At 34.5% G+C, this 22,373-nt stretch overlaps 1 protein-coding gene across 7 annotated transcripts in view; it reads left to right on the top strand.

Annotated features, from left to right (window-relative positions):
- Positions 1 to 22,373, top strand: part of LOC111058182 (DNA N6-methyl adenine demethylase) — a 269,719-nt gene that overhangs the window by 240,080 nt on the left and 7,266 nt on the right. For 4 of the 7 annotated variants that reach the window (XM_039437424.1, XM_039437425.1, XM_039437429.1 and 1 more), the window contains 11 exons: positions 2,134 to 2,311; positions 3,968 to 4,191; positions 5,822 to 6,017; positions 9,134 to 9,313; positions 11,137 to 11,364; positions 13,613 to 13,767; positions 14,390 to 14,509; positions 15,032 to 15,125; positions 18,515 to 18,686; positions 19,233 to 20,698; positions 21,762 to 21,896. In XM_039437424.1, the coding sequence (XP_039293358.1) occupies positions 2,134 to 2,311; positions 3,968 to 4,191; positions 5,822 to 6,017; positions 9,134 to 9,313; positions 11,137 to 11,364; positions 13,613 to 13,767; positions 14,390 to 14,509; positions 15,032 to 15,125; positions 18,515 to 18,686; positions 19,233 to 20,698; positions 21,762 to 21,896 (3,148 nt within the window). The remainder of the gene's footprint in view (positions 1 to 2,133; positions 2,312 to 3,967; positions 4,192 to 5,821; positions 6,018 to 9,133; positions 9,314 to 11,136; positions 11,365 to 13,612; positions 13,768 to 14,389; positions 14,510 to 15,031; positions 15,126 to 18,514; positions 18,687 to 19,232; positions 20,699 to 21,761; positions 21,897 to 22,373) is intronic. The other 3 variants (XM_039437426.1, XM_039437428.1, XM_039437427.1) reach the window with 3 other exon arrangements.

Here is a 22,373-nt window from a genome sequence, read left to right as displayed (position 1 = left end):
ATAATAAGTAAATAAACATGACAATTCAAATGGACCTATTGAAAAATTGAATAGGAAATGGAGATGAAAAATGAATTGAATTTGATTCTATTCAATCAGATGAACTATTAATGTTTCATGTTATTTTATTCTATTTTAGTCCCCAGTAGTGTTGCGGTCAAGTGTTCCTCAAATACACTGCTCGATCATTTCCGACTCAACACGGACAGTGAAAGGAATACAATAATTTATTATCGAGAACAAACTATTATATTCCCAACCTGACAAGGATAAACGAATAACTTCCCCCACTATTCGCCGATTGTTCCAGGTTGGTAGAAAAATTGGAGATGTGTTACCTCGATTCGGTGAACTTTCCAATTGGGAGTAACAAACTCTGGTAGTTCAACAGCATTCGGCAAAATTAGATGGTTATGCCATTGTACAGCCGTGGTCCAACAGACGCCAGCTATTCTCTTTTTCAAACAAGGAATGGAGCTACTTAGATAGCCTGGAAGGAAGACAGCCAGCGCCCTCTACAACTTTGTTAAACCAAACTTTATTGGATTAAAGCAGTAAAAGGGAATTTATTTACCAATCAAACGATGGGCAATGAAACAGTTGAAACAATGGATTTGATAGGTTTATTTAGTTGGAGCGAAACCTCAACTACCAACCAAAGCAGTCGGCAAGGCAGACTGGCAACAAATTTAAAGAAAATTTCCCACAAAGAGTTAAAAGGGAGAAAAACCAGATGGCTTCAGCGGGAACTTTAAATAAATCAACTACCTTGTAATGGGACCATTACATAACTGTTACCATATCCAATAAATATTGTCTCAGTGAGTCTAACGAGTGAATCATCGAATTTTTCTTTACAGTACCTACATATTTTGTTCTTATATAATTTTGTATCTTATTATTTCTTAATTTATCCTATTTATACTGTGTTAATCATACTGTAGATTGTAAGTGACTCATAAATAAATGTAACTCAGTTGAAAACTTTAATAAAATATTGTCTCAATCTCTGAGTTTCATATTCAGTTCAGCTATGGCTGTAATTGTGAGTGGTCCTGTTGGATGAGGAACAATACGATACTGCAGAATACAGGTGCTAGAATTCAGAATTGATAAATGTAGTGTGATGACAATAAAATAAAACTTTTGAGTGAGGTTTGAGTGTAATGCCTATCAGGAAATAAATATACTACGGTAATAAATATAAATAATAATGTATAATATTAAATACTAATGCAACATATATTTCTTCAGATTCTGGAATTCGCTATATTATATCCTTGCTGCGTTAGATAGAGATGGATGGAGGCGTATTTTGGTTGAGGCCAGAGCCCGATTTGGGCTGTAGCGTTATTGGAGAGAGAGAGAGAGAGAGAGAGAGAGAGAGAGAGATTGATTGATTGATTGAGTACTTTATTTATGTAGATTACAATATATACTGACTCATACACTTATATACAATAGCTTACAATACAGCAAAATTATAGATGAATTTACATAATATAGACTGAGAAAATAATTATTGAACTGTACACGATATGAAAAAGCAATTTGTAATATAATAACTATAGATAATTATATTGTTATGCATCTACATAAATTGGCCGAGCTTTGGACATATCAATGTCCATTCTTCGGAAAGAATATTAAAAATATCCTCCCCACTAACTCTCTACCAGATATATATATATATATATATATATATATATATATATCCTTGCTGGATAGATCAAACTGAAATCTGTAATAATAATATTATATTATATTATTATATATTATATTATATTATTATATATTATATTATATTATTATATATTATATTATATTATTATATATTATATTATATTATCTCATATATTTTATGAAGTGTGCTGATAGTCAACAAAGACTCTCATTTGATTAGACTGAGATATTGTCTCTATTACTCAGCTAATGAATGTGATAAAGCACATGTTCATAGTTTGAACATCAAGAATTTAAACGCTTAGTGGATTAATAATTAATTCCACGACTAAAAGTTTAACTCAGAAAAATTATATCCAAAATAATGATATATGGGTCAATGTCATGTATTCATGTATAACAGAAGTTAATATAATATCAGAAAATTGAACTTTCTTCTTTCAATTCCAGGTTGAAAAATAATGTACGAACTGAGGTCCCAGACTGCAATTGCTTCCCACCGGATAAGTGTCCCCCGGAACCCGGGTCTTACTACACGCACTTGGGAGCTGCTTCGTCTTTGCCTGATCTCAGACAAGATTTGGAGGCCAGAACTGGGATCAAAGGAAATGCAGTTAGGATTGAGAAGGTGGGTTCACCAGTTGAATAAATTAATTTGAATTATTATCTAGATCAATGGTCGCCAAACTTGTGAGCCTGTGAGCTAGAATAGCATTTATAAATCTTCTAGTGAGCTACCAAGAAATATAAGACTGAAGAAAGTACGGTACGCAAAATGAAATGAGTTTCACACTTTTATTGCATACAAAGATACATTTCTAGTGTTGAAATCTACTCATCTCATAGCAAAAAGTATAACAAAAGTTGAAATGTACATTTCAATGAGAGCAGTGGAACTCTTTTTGGTCATCAAGTATTTTCTTGATTCTTGGAGTGTACGTTGTAGCCGCCATTCTGATGTAGTTGTCCAATTGTTCATCAGTCAGTCTGTTCCTATATAGATTTTTTATGAATTTCATACTTGAAAAAGATGCTTCACACAAGTGGGTAGAGCTGAACATAGCTTTCGACCTTAATGCAACTTTAATAATATTTGGATATTTTTCTTTGGGGACTTGAGGCCAAATATTTCCAGTTGTAGAAAGTGATCTGAGAGACTGATCATTTTGAAAATCCACAAATTCCATTTCAACTGAAGCCTGATCTCCACCAAAATGTTTCACAACATAAGCTGCAAAATCTTCTGCATCGATCTCAACAAAAGGAGAGTTGATGAATTGCACCTTATTCGATATGCTTTTAAAATCTTGAAATCGTTGATCAAACTGTTGTCACAAGTCTGAAAGAATTGTAACGTATTCTTGGTTATTGCTGCGGTGCTGTAGAGGATTTTTTCGTCATTGATTTTCTTCAGACTGGGAAAGTGTTTATATTCAAACTGGACTACATTCTTTTCCCACATCTCGAGCTTCTTGGGAAACGATTTTACAGTTGAAATCATTCCACCGATGTCCGTATCTTTCACTTGAAGCTGCAAATTTGAATCATTCAACTTCTCAGTTATATCTGTGAGAAATGCAAAATGTTGTAATCATGCTTCTCAACCCAAGCATGTTTGACAACCTAAGCATTTTTGTGTGAGCTACCAAAAACTACCCCACGAGCTACCGGTAGCTCGCGATCGACTGTTTGGCGACCATTGATCTAGATATTAATGTGTATGAAATCAGGGCTACTTATATTTATTCATAAAAATAGAATTAGTACCTATTTTGAAATTGATAATAATAATAATTTCTTTGATTGCCAATGAATTGCAACCAGAGGAGTTTATTGACAAAACATATAGGTACATTATTATTTTATTAAACATACAAAATTGCTAATACTAAACTTAGTCCTAATTATGATACCCCAATATAATAATATGTGTCGGGGTGATCATAACATTCTTTTCTAAAACATGTGTAGGCTAAAACATTCAGTTAGTAATATTAATAAAATAATAGATCAAAAATACAAATTATAACAACTAGTTTCAGTGATCCACACCATCTTCAGGTTTAAAAAAATAAATTTTTAATTAATTAATTTTATTTAAAATTTATTTATTGAAACCTGAAGATGGGTTTTTACTGAAACTAGTTGTTATAATTTGTATTTTAAATATATTTATTCAATTTAAAATTTATTTTTTTAAACCTGGAGATGGTTTTTACTGAAACTAGTTGTTATAATTTGTATTTATTTTTCAATAATAATAATTATGTTTCGGTTTTTTTAGGTGGTTTACACAGGAAAAGAAGGCAAGACCGTTCCAGGCTGTCCGCTGGCCAAGTGGGTGATACGGCGAGCCTCACTCGACGAGAAGCTGTTGGTGATAGTGAAGCATCGTCAAGGTCATTCTTGCAGCACGGCTTGGATAGTCGTCGTTTTAGTCGCCTGGGAAGGCGTGCCCGCTCAAGATGCCAACTGTATTTACGATCTTCTATGTCACAAACTCAACAAGTCAGTTCATAGTAACTAATTTGATTCATAAATTAATCAGCCATTCATTATTCATAATTTTCTATTACATCAATCGTGAAGATGCTGACTGTATCTATGATCTACTCTGCCACAATCTTAACAAGTCAGTTAGTAGTAACTAATTTGATTCATAAATTAATCAGCCATTCATTATTCATAATTGTTTTAATGAAGTGTTTTCATAGGGCAACTGTTTAATTATTATAGAAATATCTAGTACCCTTCATGAAGTTTTTACATAAACACTACTACTTTCAGAACTCATGCCATTTTTAGTATCTTTTTTTCAATTGTAAAAGGGACACTTGGAAATGGCATGAGTGCTGGAACTATGGCATAGCCACCTCTAACACAAGGCCCCGTCCTACGATATTGCAACGTCGCAGTGTAGGCCTAGAATCTAATACATGGTTGGTGAAAAAGACTTTAAAAAATACCAGCTGATCTTTTTCACCAATCATGTATTAGATACTACTAGACAACACTGAAATCACTAGGAGGTTGAAGAGAACAAAGCCCTTCGAGTTGGTGTAGTGCTAGTGGAGTGAAAAAAGTATATTGAATAAAAGTGTAGTGAAATAATTTAAAGTAGTGAAATTATAGAATGGAACTGTAGGCTTCACTGGAAGACTTTAGCAATAAAAATTAATTTAGGATAAGAAATAACAGAACAAAATTAATGGTTAGTCCTAGTGACTAGTTTTAATAGAAATAACAAAAAAAATGTATCAGATTCTAGGCCTACGCTGCGACGTTGCAATATCGTATGCCTAGGCCTTGTATTAGAGGTGGCTATGACTATGGTAGGTAGTGTTTATGTAAAAAAAATAAAAAAGGTACTTATTTCTATAATAGTTATAATTTATTGTTATTTTATTAATAAGCCATTAAAATTTGTAAAGACAGTAGGAGTAATAGGACTACAGAGTTGTCGATTCTCTGTTATTTTATTATGTTTATTAATGTATTCATTGAACATGCTGACTGTATCTACGATCTGCTCTGTCACAAACTTAACAAGTCAGTTAATGATAACTAATCTGATTTATCAATTCATTAGAATAGAATACATTTTATCAGCCCAAAAAAAACAGGTTGTCACAATATGACATAGGCTAGATAATGACTGTAATACAATAAAGTGAAAACAATACTCAGCTAATACAATCAGAGACAAATAATCTAGGTATTTTAAAAGGTATCTTTATTTAGGCCGTCGTATAAATTTGAATTGATACCGTTTTTGGCTCAAGCCTGTGGTACTGGATGAAATTGATTTGGGAGAAGAATTTTGGATATTTTCAAAAATGTGCAAAACATATGAGTTCTATATTTTTATGCAATTGTGCAATTCAATACCTATTTATAATTTTTTATAAGAAGTTGATCTCAATAAATCTCACTTCATTAACTATGGAAGAGTTGGAACTCTCCAACATTTCTTGAAATTCAGTAGTTTCATTGAATTTCCAATCCTTTCTATTATTTTGATCCAAATCAGAATATTAATCACTGTAAACCTACCTACTAACTTACAAACTCTGAAACTTAATACTACACTCAAATTTTTTAAAGAGAAAACTTAATTTACGTTTCCGATGTTTTTTAGATTCGGTCTGCCAACCACAAGACGCTGTGCCACAAACGAACCTCGGACATGCGCGTGTCAGGGCCTCGACCCGGAGACTTGTGGCGCCTCGTTCAGTTTCGGCTGCTCATGGTCCATGTACTACAACGGCTGCAAGTACGCGCGCAGTAAGACTGTGCGAAAGTTTCGTCTCTCCGTCAGGTCTGAGGTGAGTGATGTTAGTATCCACACTAAACACTTCCAATCCATCTACAAACTCATTCATCTAAGTAATTTAGCTTGGTTTGCTACCTGATAATATATTTTATTAGCCTTTAGCTTGATTTATAGTGAGGTCCACGTTATAATAGCAGTGGAGAAAGATAGGAGAACAACGTTGCCGATCCTCTGTCTCGTCAATGCCTTCTATAGACTGTTGAATGAAAAAGACTAAGACATTGTCGAAAACCACAGATTTTTCTGTGGTTTTTGACAATTTCTTAGTTTTTCTCATTCAATATGAGTAATTACCACAATATCAACTTCTCAACTACACAAAAAAAGCCTTCTATAGACGGTAGCTGATACAGGTTTATTGATAAACTGTTCATTTCAGTTTAAAATAATAAATAATATTTTATTAAGCAAGTACCAATATTTTTCAATAATTTCTGAAAGAATCTTCATAATCAAGATGAAGTAGGCTATTTTGTTAATTAATTATCAATTCTACATTGTTAAAAGACGATCTGGCAACAGAGCAAAGCGAGAAAGAGATAGAGCTATCCGCTTTGTTGAATGTTAGACAAGGATAGCAATACCATTGCTGATCGAACACTGCCGTTATAACGTGGACCTCACTATAGTTGATTATTGTTTGCTATATGCCTTGTAGAAATGATTGATATTAGTATGCACATTAATCACTTGAATTTCATCCATCTAGAAGATCATTTCTCGCGGATTAAGAGCTTATAACTCTTTTCCTATTGAAATAAAATGTATTGAGAGCTCAGAAAGGTTTAAAAATGCAATAAAAGCTGAATTGATCGATGCATCTCCGTACAGTTTAGAGGAAAGCTTCAACTGTTGACGCGTGTAGGCATTTTTTGCAAGCATATTTTTTCAACTCCTTTGTATGTTCTGATTTTTCTTTTTTCTCTCTTTTATGATTTTTTTTTCTAGTACTGTACTCAATAGTTTTGACGTGCCATATACTACCAAGCTTTGCTTGATTCTCTAGAGTTATATGACGAAAATTAAACTAAACTAAACTCAACTCTCAAAGCTGGAAAATGTATCTTGAATATTACAGTTAACTGCTGGAATATTTATAATTTATTCGGTCGATATTTGCAGTAGCAGAAGTCCTTAGACACGTCGGTTTATTACTAGCCTATAGATGAATTAATCTAGTTGGTTTCTTTTCGCTATATGCCTATTAGAAATTAGTAGATGTTAGTATCTGCACTGAACACTTCTATTTCATTCAACAACAAACTCATTTCATCAAGATCTCTAATGCTATGAATAAGGATATTATTTGCTAATGATATTGTAGAATATTTTGTATTGAAATTCAGTAAATAACGAGATTGGATATTTTTGTGTGTATAATCTCCATAAAATTACATGTAGAAGTGGTAACACTGTCAACAACAAAATACCATTTATAATTAAAACACTGTGTTGTTGTCTAAAATATCACTAATTTATTGTAGAATTACAAACATGGTGAAGATGACACCATTGGTGTTGAAAAATGTTTGTAATTTTACAATGAATAAGTGATATTTTTGACAACTTCCCAGTGTTTTCATTATGGATAGATATCACAAAATCTCACAAGCAACATTATCTATTATTCATGTTTCCCACATCTGACATCCTACAGATATAATGCTTAGTGCTGGTTGCACAAGAGGCGGTTGAATTTCAACCAAGAGAACCAATCAGAGATGCTTTCTTCTCAGAAAAACCTTCTCTGATTGTTTCTCGTGAAATTAATCTCGTTTAAAATTTAACCGGCTTTAGTGCAATCGGCACTTAATGTAATGTTTTTATTAAATAAATTAGCAGTACCTGTATTTCCATGTATGTGCTTTAGTTTAGTGCAGTGACATACTTTTATCTCTTGTGAAGCTTCTTTGTATATTGTTTTTGGAAAAATAGAAATTGTCAAAGTTATTTAGCTTGCTTTGTTACAAATTGAGCATGTTCTGTACGGTAATTGTGTAAAAGTTGTGAAGTGAAATTGACAAATGATTTTAATTTTGGCGAGATCAACCATGTTAACAAATTATCCAATCATTGAAACTGAGTACATTGCGTGCATTGTAGAGCAAGTGACCTGATAAGATCTATTTTGTAGAATTGTTGTGCATTATTCTGGATTGATCATGCGTAATTGCATGCTGAACTGTTGAACTTCAATATTTTTTATTAAATATTGCCAATGGCTTTTCATAGCAGCTTCATGATTGGACTGTTCTTTAAAATTATTGTAGTGAAATTGTAAATCCTACTAATAGAAGCAGTTTAGATTTAAATATTAGATTATGAATAAGTGGAACCCCAATGAAGGAAAATAGAGTTGCTTTTAGAGTTTGACGAATAGATTATTCTATGAAGCGGAGTGATCGATGATAGGAAATCCAGTATAATTATTTGATAAGAAGATATTTCAACTGTCATTAAAACCATTCTATTGCTTATATTTTCTCAATATGGTTTAAATTTTGTTTCTCATTTTCAAAGATTATCTTCTATTGTTTTGGAGTTTGTAAGCAACATCTAAAAAAAGAAAAAAAAATATTCATATGATTTGTAATTATATCAACGGATAAATAAATAAACTGATCATTTTAAAAAAAAAATACAATATATTTTTCCGGTTAAAAAAGGAGGAAACCGTTTGAACTGGTGTAGTGCTTGTTCAAGTAGTGTCCAGTGAAAGAGCAGAGCAGTGATTGAGTGAATCTAGCTTCTATAGTGCAGTCAATAAGTGTAAATATTAATTAAACAATAGCAGTAAGAGTAAGTTTCTAATGAGAAATTCACTGTTCAATTTTTCAAGTAGTATTTTAGGATAGGAAAATTAGTCTTCAGACTACATGGCTATAGTATTGACCAATAGATAAAATATTTATATTGTTCCAATTTTATTTATTAATTTTGTTTCTTACTTTCAAAATTTGCTCCTTTTGGTTTGGAGTCTGTGAGCAACATCTATCATCATGAACTGCTTATACTTGAAATCATCCTAACACAAGGTTTTGGTTGAGTCTCTTATTTTATTGTTTTCATCTCATGCTTCTACACACAGCATGCCTTATTTTTAATTTTCAATTTTAGGCTGTTCTCGATAACTTTCTTCCCAAGACTGTCTCTCAGAGAAAATTGAGAAAGATTGAAAAGACGGCTAAAACAAACAAGCAGAAGGCAAACGAACAACCAAAAAAGACGACAAACACTGGACAATTACAAGAGACAACAACTGATAAACATGTGAACAAAAAGGAATTGATAGAAGCTGTAAGTGTTGGGTAGAAATAAACTCTTGCCAATAAGTGTAAAATCAAAATCCAACTAAATCCGTTCATCTTTACTATTATGTGCTCTTTATAATAATTGTGTTCTTTAATTCTAAATTTTGTTCTATAATTCTATATTTTTTCTATAAATTTGTTCTATAATTCTATAATTCTGTTCTCAAAATATTTTAATCAACTAAATCCGTTCATCTTTACTATTATGTGCTCTTTATAATATTGTGTTCTATAATTCTAAATTTTATTATATAATTCTATATCTTTTTCTATAATTCTATAATTTATGTGTTCTATAGTTCTGTTCTCAAAATATTCTAATCTCTCTCATTTTCCATTCTGGTTCTTGCTTCTGAAATTTGACTTCAATTTTAAAAATTTCAAGATACACCAGATAATTTAAAAAGTTTCAAAGTTCAATTTCAAATTTGGAAGATTTTGAAAGCTGGTGGTTGAATGTGCATGCGTGCAAGCTCAAAAATATAATCGCTTTCTGCTTTGTGTGAATGTGCTCGGCTAAATATAGTTAGTACTTTATTAGAGTTATCTTTCCTATTATAAGTCAAGCATCTTTCCCCAAGCAAATAAGCTATCTTGTCTCGTTTCTGTTTAGGGATTTTGGTAATATGAATAGAAATAAAAAATCTCAGTACCCTTTTTGAATTATTTTATTACAAAATGGCATGAATGACTTGAGAATGGCATTGATGTCCGAAACATGTTGTGATAAAATAATTCAAAAAGGTTACTGAGATTTGTAATTCTATTTATAAGCTATCTTGTCTTTTTCAAGTTAAACAAAGTACATTCTAGGATCAATCTGGATGATAAAGATGGTGTTAAAACAAAACCGTCAATCATATCGATTGTGTATTATAATTCAAGAAATTGAATTTGGTCATTCATCTTATATTATTGCTGCGAATGAATGAATTGTTCTCAATTAATTTCAAAACTCTTTTGTTCCAATAATTTTCTTTATTCCTACCTGAATTGCCATTATTTTCAGTCTATTGACCTTTCTGCTGAAACTAAACAATTCCTTGAAAATGCCCGTCTGCTTCCTATACACACTACATTTTGTATGTTGAAGTCTAGAGAAAACTTTGTTTTTGAGAGGTCCGAAATTCGTTAAATAGAGGTAAATAAGCAGCCAAAACTCCAAAATGTCATGGGACAAGATGAAAATTCGTCGTGTAGAGGATTTCGTTAACTGGAGGTTCGTTATAGAGAGGCTCGACTGTACTTTTTAATATACAATTTGATTAATTTCCATCGAATCTCCATTTTCACTTTTTATCTCCAGTTTTACTCTACCTTCTCCTCATAGAGCTCTCCTTTTCACCTGTGTCCAACTTGTACGAATATTTGATAAGAATGTTTATTTCGCCAAATTTTTACATAATTGTTACAAAACATGAATGATTTGGCACAGCCAGCAAAGTTAAACTTGTGCGCTAGCTGTGAGTTCATAAAGCAAACAGTACGAAGTAGCCTATAGCAATACTGAAAAATGGAAAAAATATACCTATGTAATAAATATTATAGTAATGCTTCTTATAAATAATACAATGATAAGAATTGAATAATTACGTGTTACAACCAATTATACAGGTGATAACCAAAAATTCTACAAAATATTCTACAGATTTTTTCATAGTTGCGCTCATCGAATTTCCATCCATCTGTTCACCCTGTTGTCAATATTTGCAGTAACAGAAGTCTTCGGGGTGATTTACAGCATTTAATTGGGATTTTCGTTTAATAATAATTACTAATATTCTCTTTCTCTATCTCTGTTGCCCGCAGGAGCAAGAAGTGGAAGAACGCATGCATACCTTGGCCACACTTCTATCACCGTTATACAGGACTTTGGCGCCCGAGGCGTTCAAAAACCAGACCCAGTTCGAACGCGAGGCGTCCGAATGCCGGCTCGGTTTCAAGCCAGGGCGCCCCTTTTCCGGGGTCACCGCTTGCATAGACTTCTGTGCGCATGCGCATAGGGACCTGCATAATATGAACAACGGCTGCACTGTGGTGAGTATTCAAAGAGCATTTATATACAAAGTTTAGGAAGTACCCTATATCAGTTCGTCAAGTGTTAGAGGCTCTTGAGATACTGGAAGAAATGGGACATTGAAAGCCATTCAGTTAAAACTTATTAGCCTATGCTGTTAGCCTGAGCTGATAAACGTTTATTAGTATTAATAATATAGTCTAGTATCATAGTATAAATAGTGTAGTATATTCTGATATAATAACATAATCTACATAATATATAAAAGCGAAATGGCACTCACTCACTGACTGACTGACTCACTCGCAGAACTAAAAATCCATTAGACAAAAAACGTTCAAATTTGGTAGGTATGTTCAGTTGGCCCTTTAGAGGCGCACTAAGAACGGATTTGGAAAAATTTCTAAAGATACGCCCAAAATCTGCGTTTTTCTAGCTTTATCGAGAACAAATGAACAGAAATGGTTCAAATTTAGTACAGAAGCTAAGCTAGGGTGTAATAATGTAGTGTTAGAAGGAATTTTAAATAACGCCAAAGATACGCCCAAAATTAGTGTTTTTTTTGCGTTTGGGTGATTGAATCGAGCGAGGAAGTACTTTGACTTTCTGATGGAATGAAGCATGCTCAAATAAAAAATGCAGGCGAGGAAGCGAGCCCGCTGATCTCATTTTTGGACGATCCCCTGGCTAGACGGATATGGCGAGCGAAGCGAGCCTGACGGCTAGTATGGAATAAACTTATTGAGTCTCGCTTCAAAATTTATATTGGTGTCATCACCTCTATCTATCATTCACCTCATATCTATCTAGTCGTTGGTGAGAATAGATTATGGAGAAATTGGTTAAAATTTGAACGTTAGGTAAGGGGTGCCTAAGAGAAAACTCTTTGAATTGCATTTTACTGGTTCAGAATTATTTGATAATTGTAGAATAAAAAATTATGATACTGGATCTCCTGGACTTTCTAAGAGCAACATTCAGGGACTTGACCTACTGAAAACTGGACGTATCAAAGCTGTCTACGCGGGTTGGTTTTTTATCAACTGTTATCTCAATTGAGTGAATGTCACCTCACTTTTGATCTAAATTTATTCTGTAATTAGAGATTTTTTTCTCCATATTTTTTCACTTTCAGGTGATATAGCTACCAGTGATAGATAGTTCAGTATGAAGATTATTCAAGTATTCAGAGTTTTAAAACATAATAGAGGCTTATAAAACAATAAATTACCTCCGGTTTTTGGGTCCTCTTGCTCTCCCACTCTAGATAGAGTGTCCTGTCACCAGCTGGCTCAGATCTTGGAATAGTAGACTTGACGCAGTAGTATTCTCATCCACAAGTACCTGATTGAAACTATAGACCTTATGGAAATACAGCAATAGACTGGCTTCTCCATACATCTGTGTAATCACTTGTCAGCTGATTTATGATGCATAATTCTATAGTATGATTTTCACTCTAATATTGGCGTATGAAGGAGGCTCCTTTTTCCTTTTATATTATCCTTGAAATGCAAAATTTACAATGCAATTAAAAAAGAACATACCTGTCAAATTTCATGAAAATCTATTACCGCGTTTCGCCGTAAATGCGCAACATATAAACATTTAAACATTAAGAAAAATGCCAAACCGTCGACTTGAATCTTAGACCTCACTTCGCTCGGTCAATAATACTACCCGTTCAAAAACATCGAACATCTTGAAAATGTATCTTTCCATCAACGTTGTAGACAGTTGCAGCCAGACCTGATAACAGCGCTCACACTCACATTCCGGGACGACACGTCACGGTACGATAGGACAGAAAGCTCTATGTTTGTTTAGGATTTTTTTCTAGACATTCTAAATTGATAAATTATTTATTAATTTTTGAGAAAACATAACAACAGGTCAATGTAACTTACTGAGCGCGAGGTCTACTGTTCACAGAACTACTAGTTATTGTCTGCTATGAATATCTTAGATGATAAACTATGGCATTTCACATGTTTTTGTAAGTCTCCTATGAATTTTGTGGATAATAAACTATTCAAAACTTTTTTTGTAATTCCGTTTGCATTTTGTATATAATGAACTATTCCAAATTATTTGTGTAAGTCTCCTATGCATTTTGTAGATGATAAACTATTTGTTTGTTTGAAGAAGATTCCCAGAGACTCTTGTCAACGTGAAGGGATTGTCAAGATTTGTAACACAAAAAAAGACTGAGACAAAATTTTATGCAAAAAAGAGTTGTTTGAGACAAAATTTGACTTGTTTCTGTAGGTGGTGACTCTCACCAAACACCGAGGCTTGTCGAAACCGGATGACGAACAGCTTCACGTTCTGCCTCTCTACATCATGGACGAGTCGGACGAATTCGGCAACAAGGAGGCCCAGGAATCTAAAGTCAGAACAGGCGCTATTGAAAATTTGACAAAGTGAGTTGATAAATTTCTATTGTCCCTCATATATAACCTCGTTGTTGAGTGGTGGAGTTGACATTACTGTCCAAACTTCGCCAGGTTAACATTCACAACACATCAGGTGAAAACATTTTTCCTTCAATAAATTTAGACAACAAAGTTATTCCTCAGTCCACCTCTACCAAGCTCTTGGGATTAACAGTAGATCAAAACTTGAATTGGACAGAACATGTCACAAAGGGTTTTGTCACGGGTATCGAGTGGATTATATGCTCTCAGAAAATGTCTCCCTTTTGTAAAATGGAAACGCGAAAAATGATGTATGTTGCCTACATACACTCTATAATATCTTTTAGTATAAGTCTTTATGGGTCTAGAAATCTCTGGCATCCTTAGAATACTTGATTCTTCTCATATTTCTATTACGATTTCATTTCATTTACCAGTCCTTCAATATTTACATTTTTGTTGTTAATTTTCACGCTCAATTATTACACTTATATGAGAAGGCACAATAGGCTAATGCCCGGAACTGTCCCTTCATGAAATTTTCATGAATTTTTTGCATTCACTAAAGTTGTAGGATTAGTTCTATTCATAATAATTTATAATTTTAATTGTGAATGGTTTGTTTTAGGTTTCCTTGTGAAGTGAAAGTTCGGTCAGTGCCGCTACAGCCTTGTCGGCGACATGGAAAAAAGCGCAAAGAAGATGAAGCCGATACTGTAGTTGGCAAAACTGATTCAAAAGCTCACAAGTGAGTTCATTCATCAATTTATTCACGAATAAATTTATTCATTATAGAATAATTGTTGCTATTAATACAACTCAAAAGTTTTCTATCCACTTGAATACAATCATTTAAATATAATCATTCAGGTAAAAACAACAGACATCACCCCAAACAGCTTCTAAACCCCTCATTAAAAACATAAGTCAAGAGGTTGTATGATTGTAATCGTGAATAATAAGAGTGGATAATAAACTATTGAGTGGTATAGCAACTATTAATTTTTCATGAGTACTTATTTTTGAATTTTCTTTCAATAAAAGTAAATTCGTATGGCTTTTGTTGGTGGGGAGTCCCTTGCGGGAAGGTCCCACCGCCTGAATATATAATTATTTAAGCCGTCAATGGGCCTAACGACTCTAATATAATCATACGATTGTATTTTCTTCAATATAGGCTAGTGATTGTTTATAACGGTTACTGGAAATGATAATTCCTTGATCTTCAAACAATATCAAGTGAATTTAAAGTTTTTGTAATTTTTTCTAGAACTTCGGGGACAGATGTTAACCAGCGTGGTGATGCACATAGCATGAATGCCAACTTGATGGAAGGAGCCGATCCACAGCTGCAGAGCTCTCAAGTAAGGAAATTTCCTGTTAAATAAATCATAATATTCACTATTTCCTTTTGAAACCAGGCCTATCTAGCTTTCTGTGTTAGTGAAAGTAGAGTAAATAATAACTATTGAAGAATATATCTATGGTATCTGATGAACTATTCCAAATTATTTGTGTAAGTCTCCTATGCATTTTGTAGATGATAAACTATTTGTTTGTTTGAAGAAGATTCCCAGAGACTCTTGTCAACGTGAAGGGATTGTCAAGATTTGTAACACAAAAAAAGACTGAGACAAAATTTTATGCAAAAAAGAGTTGTTTGAGACAAAATTTGACTTGTTTCTGTAGGTGGTGACTCTCACCAAACACCGAGGCTTGTCGAAACCGGATGACGAACAGCTTCACGTTCTGCCTCTCTACATCATGGACGAGTCGGATGAATTCGGCAACAAGGAGGCCCAGGAATCTAAAGTCAGAACAGGCGCTATTGAAAATTTGACAAAGTGAGTTGATAAATTTTCCATTGTCCCTCATATCTAACCTCGTTTGCTGAGTGGTGGAGTTGACATTACTGTCCAAACTTCGCCAGGTTAACATTCACAACACAGCAGGTGAAAACATTTTTCCTTCAATAAATTTAGACAACAAAGTTATTCCTCAGTCCACCTCTACCAAGCTCTTGGGATTAACAGTAGATCAAAACTTGAATTGGACAGAACATGTCACAAGGGTTTTGTCACGGGTATCGAGTGGATTATATGATCTCAGAAAAATGTCTCCCTTTTGTAAAATGGAAACGCGAAAAATGATGTATGTTGCCTACATACACTCTATAATATCTTTTAGTATAAGTCTTTATGGGTCTAGAAATCTCTGGCATCCTTAAAATACTTGATTCTTCTCATATTTCTATTACGATTTCATTCCATTTACCAGTCCTTCAATATTTACATTTTTGTTGTTAATTTTCACGCTCAATTATTACACTTATATGAGAAGGCACAATAGGCTAATGCCCGGAACTGTCCCTTCATGAAATTTTCATGAATTTTTTGCATTCACTAAAGTTGTAGGATTAGTTCTATTCATAATAATTTATCATTTTTATTGTGATGGTTTGTTTTAGGTTTCCTTGTGAGGTGAAAGTTCGGTCAGTGCCGCTACAGCCTTGTCGGCGACATGGGAAAAAGCGCAAAGAAGATGAAGCCGATACTGTAGTTGGCAAAACAGATACAAAAGCTCACAAGTGAGTTCATTATCAATTTATTCACGAATATTTTAAAATAATTGTTGCTATTTATACAACTCAAAAGTTTTCAATCCACTTGAATACAATCATTTAAATATAATCATTCAGGTAAAAACAACAGACATCACCCCAAACAGCTTCTAAACCCCTCATTAAAAACATAAGTCAAGAGGTTGTATGATTGTAATCGTGAATAATAAGAGTGGATAATAAACTATTGAGTGGTATAGCAACTATTAATTTTTCATGAGTACTTATTTTTGAATTTTCTTTCAATAAAAGTAAATTCGTATGGCTTTTGTTGGTGGGGAGTCCCTTGCGGGAAGGTCCCACCGCCTGAATATATAATTATTTAAGCCGTCAATGGGCCTAACGACTCTAATAATAATCAAACTATTGTACTTTCTTCAATATAGGCTAGTGATTGTTTATAACGGTTACTGGAAATGATAATTCCTTGATCTTCAAACAATATCAAGTGAATTTAAAGTTTTTGTAATTTTTTCTAGAACTTCGGGGACAGATGTTAACCAACGTGGTGATGCACATAGCATGAATGCCAACTTGATGGAAGGAGCCGATCCACAGCTGCAGAGCTCTCAAGTAAGGAAATTTCCTGTTAAATAAATCATAATATTCACTATTTCCAATTCAAACCAGGCCTATCTAGCTTTCTGTGTTAGTGAAAGTAGAGAATAATAGCTATTGAAGAATATATCTATGGTATCTGATGAGAGACTTGATTTACACTTGAGAATGGCTCTTGAAGTCTTGAAGAGTTGAAACTAGTTGTGTTGTGATAAAAAAATGAGTACTTGATATTTTTTGTCGTGTTTTAATAATTTCAGTAGACCGAAAAACAAGAGTGGACATTTGAAATGGCGATTAATTATTGAATAGAATAGAGCAATAACTTCACTAGAAATTGATAGTTTCTCTTCAGTTTGATGAAACAGTTATGACAGTTTGAAGTACCTAGTAGGCTACCTACTATTATTGACCGAGCGAAGTGAGGTCTAAGATTCAAGTCGACGGTTTGGCATTTCTCTTAATGTTTAAATGTTTATATGTTGCGCATTTACTGCAAAACGCGGTAATAGATTTTCATGAAATTTAACAGGTATGTTCCTTTTTTAATTGCGCGTCGACGTATATACAAGGTTTTTGGAAATTTTGCATTTCAATGATAATATAAAAGGAAAAAGGAGCCTCCTTCATACGCCAATATTAGAGTAAAAACCAGACTATAGAATTATTCATCAGAAATCAGCTGACAAGTGATTACACAGATGTGTGGAGAAGCCATTCTTGCTGTATTTCCATAAGGTCTATAGTTTCAATCAGGTACTTGTGGATGAGAATACTGCGTGAGGTCTACTGTTCACAGAACTACTCGTTTATTCATTTATTGGATAGAGCAAACAATACAATAGTCGTAAAAGAAAAAACATGCTATTGCCCAAAACTTCATCTAACAAGAAATCTAAAATGAAATATCATTCATTTACTCTCGGGATGAACATGTATTTCACTTCGATGACATTAAACTGTATAATGTTTTATGTAAGTAAGTTGAGTCTATTATCTCATCTCAGTTTTGAAAATGCGGAAATAGAATGTCTCATCTAATGAATAAGCTGTTTTACGTTTAATATTTTTGTGAAGATATTACTATTACCATAGAGAAACAATACGTTAACATAAGTAGATATCCCATGGTATAGGGCGTTTATGTCGCAACTTTTTCTGTTATCCTAAGCCGACAGTTCACATAGTTCTTTCCTATGCAGCTGTGTGACGCTGGTAGTCTCTCATATTGTCCCGTTTATACACTATCACTCCAACAAAACAGTGAAAATTGACAATGATCGACAGTAATCGGCTTGAGATAACAGTAAATGTTGCGACATAAACCATACCATGGGATATCTACTTACGCTATTGTTTCTCTATGCTATCACTCAGTACATACTCAATTTTTTACACTTTTTCTTTATAGGCCTAAATTTTTCTCAAATTGGATAAATGATTACAAAAATTATTATAATAATAGCTAACTATTATTGTTGTCTGTATATTATTCTCTACTATTTGTAATCATTTTATTTATGTACTATCCTATAGAATTTATCTCATGTACTAACTTGTTGTTTTTTATCGTAGGTTTCTTCGACAGTGCTAGATAGTCCAGTGTCAATGTACCAGCCGTGGAACTACGGTGGTGGGGGTGAGATGGCTTGGGCCAACGCGGGGGGTCAGCCCCCTCATCCTGGCTGGAGACCCCCCAACTGTGACAGGCCTCCAAATTGGCCACCCAATATGCCTCATAATCCAGGTCAATATCTATTTTCAGCTTAGTTTAACTTGAGTTGAGTTTTGTACCTTATTATGCTCCTATAGTTTTATAGTACATTACGAACTACTTTAATTTTCGTTGAGTACTCAATTTTGTAAGTACTGATATTTGATTATAGAATGCTTCATCAAAAATTGGTATATAAATAATGATAATACAATCAATCATTGTAAAATTTCCTCGAATATAAATTTTATTGAAAGCTATCAATCATTGCTAGCTGCTACTTCAATAAATATCTTGAGATAGTTTGTTATCAATTCGGATCTTAATCTTTTTAAATTCAAAATTAATTGTTTCAAGTGTTTGTGTTTTGTTTCAATGTGGAAATTAGTGAAGATTTGGAAAGTCGCACATAACCTTTATTTGGACAATTTATTCTATGAAATTGGGATGAAAAGAAGTTTTGGACTGTAGTCTGTTTCTTTGTCCTTGAGTTGATTGTAAATGATAAATAAATAAATAGTGTGTAAGGGAAGAGTTACAGGCTTTTCTAATTTTGTGACTTCTCCATTCTATTTTCAGAAGGCTGGAACCCTGACTATCCACATCAATTAGGACCCTACTCCAACATGGCAGGCATGCGCAGTGGTATTGACAAAGTGGTACCAGACAGCACCACAAACACAAGCAACAACGTACCACCCACCTCCGTGAGCAGCACCACACTGGCGTCAGCTGATCAGCAGAAGCTACAATCAGCTGATCAACAGAAGTTCCAATCAGCTGATCAGCAACAGAAGTTTCAAGCAGCAAGGGGTCAATCCTCCCAGTGGCCAGTTGGAAGTCCTAACGGTCAGCAATCACAGAGTGGATCTCAAGGTCAAGGGTCACAAGGATCACAGACGCCATCTTGGAATAGTGGTGGAGGAGAAATAGGAGGAGGTCAAGGTCAAGAAGTGAAGGGGAAGGGAAGCGAAGATATGGGAGCAATGATTCAATCCCCTCACCCTCCTCAAAGCCCATTTTCATCCCCTGCAATGAGCCCCCAAAACATGCCACCTCATTCTCCCGTGCATAACTTCCCCCACCACTCCCGTTCACAGCCCCCCACCTCCCCCTACCATCCCGACTGGGCTTCCAACCCTGATCAACAATCAGAAGGTTCATGGGATTTCAACAGTCCGGGAACGCCTGGACCTTCACCGTTCAGGGTTCCCAAGGGACGTCCACTATCCCGTTCCTCCAACCATCACTCAAACCCTTCCACTCCCCAATCTCCCACCTCTGATAGTCCTCAACTACCTTCCCCTACGTTTCTCAAACCCTATCCCCCCAACACCGATGGGAAAGGTTCTGAGGGTGGTAGCAGCAACCCTGCAACTGATCCTAACTACAGTCCCAAAGCTGGGGGTAGTGATACAAAGTTCAACTACCATCAACACCCCAATTTGAACATCAAAACAGAAGCTGGAACTGGTGAGATGGGTGGAAATAAAGGGATGATGTCTCCCAATAAGAGTGAGGGTAAAGGCAGTAAAATGCAGAATCAGCAGTTCTACCCACAGCAACCATCTCCACAAGGTGGACAACCACAATACCCTGAAAGATGGTATCCCAAGGGTGGAAGTACCACCCCAGGGGATGGTAGCTTTGGAGGACCATCCAAGGTGAAACAAGAGCATGGCACGTCAACTCCCCAACCAGCCTGGCATGCTGCCGACAATAAGCGACCCCCAGAGCATCATACTCCCCCTCATTTTGGTCCTCCAGGACCGGATCATCATCGGGGATCATATGGAGGAGGTCCTCCCCATCATCCATCAGCAGGGTATCCTGTCTATCCAGATGCAAGCAAGGCTGTCTACCCGGGATGGGGTGACTCTAATGCGGGGTACATGGATCCCAGGGCGCATTACCCTCCGCAGTACCATCACCCTCCACCAGGGGCGCCACCGGTCGAGTTCAATCCATCAGCGCCACCGCAGTTCTATGGCAAACGGGAGGACATGCGGCCCTGCTACGCTGGAGGTGTTCCTTATGGATACCAGGTGAGCTTTACACTCCTCATTATTTTCCAATAATCTTCATCAATCCGTTTTAAAGTTCCTTACATTACAATCATAATTCTGCAACATTCTTCATCCTTCCTTTCTCAAATTCCTTGTCCATGTTTCCAATGTGAATGATAATTTCAATGCTAGTATCAAACTAGAACCCTCAATCTCATTCAAAATTATAAATGGATCTCATAGTTTACAGCTCAACTACACTTGTAGTCAACAATATTCCAAACCCTGACTGGCAATCAAGTTTCATTCGTTAAAAAATATGTTTCAACCTCTATTCTTTATTTTGACAAATATATCATCATTAACAATAATTAATTAGACCATTTCAATTGATAAGTTATCAATTTTCCACTCGATTTGAACTGCTTGTTGAAGTACATTCCTTGAAATATATTCTTTAGTCTTCAAATCAATTGATTGCTCACATTACATGTAACATGAAGGCCCGGTTGCACAACAGCCAGTTAAATTTTAACCGTGATTAATTTTATGAGAACCAATCAGAGATGGCGTTTTTGAAAAGACGGCTTCTCTGATTGGTTCTCGTGGAATTAATCACGGTTAACATTTAACAGCCTGTTGTGCAACCGGCAGAAAGTCTTCATTTTGACAAATATAAATTCATCATCAACAAAAAGATTATCACTTTTGTTCCTCAATAAGTATTGTAGGAACGAAGATGATTTAGGTATACAGTACTAATAATATTTTTGGTATAATTATTTATTTATTTATTTATAATGTTAGCAGAAAAAATACAAGAATTGGAAAAGAAAAAACAGGCTATTGCCTAAAACTACTTCAATTTCCTAATTTAGTTTCAAATTGTCCAAATATTATAGGTTATGTCCATTCAAATTTCTACACCAAATCACAATCTAAAATATAAATTAGAATAAAACAAACAATTTTAAATTTGGATGGATTAATAATAAAAGTTTCTTAAAAACATGAAACAAACTATAAATTCACAAAATAAATTAAATTATTCATTGTAAGTGTGTACTGTGATTTATTTCTAAGTATGGTTGTGTGATTGCAGGGAATGTCAGGGTTCCAATTCCCACGGTGGGATTTGTACAATCCAACCGCCTTTTTCCCCATGGTACCTGAGCCACCAAAGGCGGAGCCTCTCGGCGAGGTCACTGACTTCATTGAGAACGAGGAGTGCTTTAAGGTGAGCATTGTCTCAACATCACTATAAAAAATAGAATTCAAATTTTTGTCTATTCCAATAGTTTTGATACCGACAATGTAAAATATAATTGATTATTTCAAACAATATATTTATTTATTTATTTAACAATGACAAAACAACTCATCAATAAGATTGGAAACGAAAAAACAGGCTTATAGCCCTTACTATTCCATTCCCGAATTTGATTGCATATTAGTCCAAAAGAGGTTATGATTCAAACAAGAATGAACAGTTGATATTACATCAGATATACTGGTATCAGCTATCCTCTATAGAAGGCAGTGGCAAGGCAGAGAATCGGCGACGCTGTTGTCTAATGTTTCTCCACTGCCATTTTACACATGATTTTGTATATTGAATTTTGTATGTGACCTGGCTTATGTACTGATATACTCTGGCTCTAATAAAGATCATTGAATCATTATAAATTATATCTCACTATAGGAGTGTAACGAT

Source organism: Nilaparvata lugens, chromosome 11 (genome assembly GCF_014356525.2).
Source record: "Nilaparvata lugens isolate BPH chromosome 11, ASM1435652v1, whole genome shotgun sequence".
Classification (NCBI taxonomy): Eukaryota; Metazoa; Arthropoda; class Insecta; order Hemiptera; family Delphacidae; genus Nilaparvata; species Nilaparvata lugens.
The sequence above is the reverse complement of the archived record's forward strand: the minus strand, read 5'-3'. Positions and strand labels throughout refer to the sequence as shown.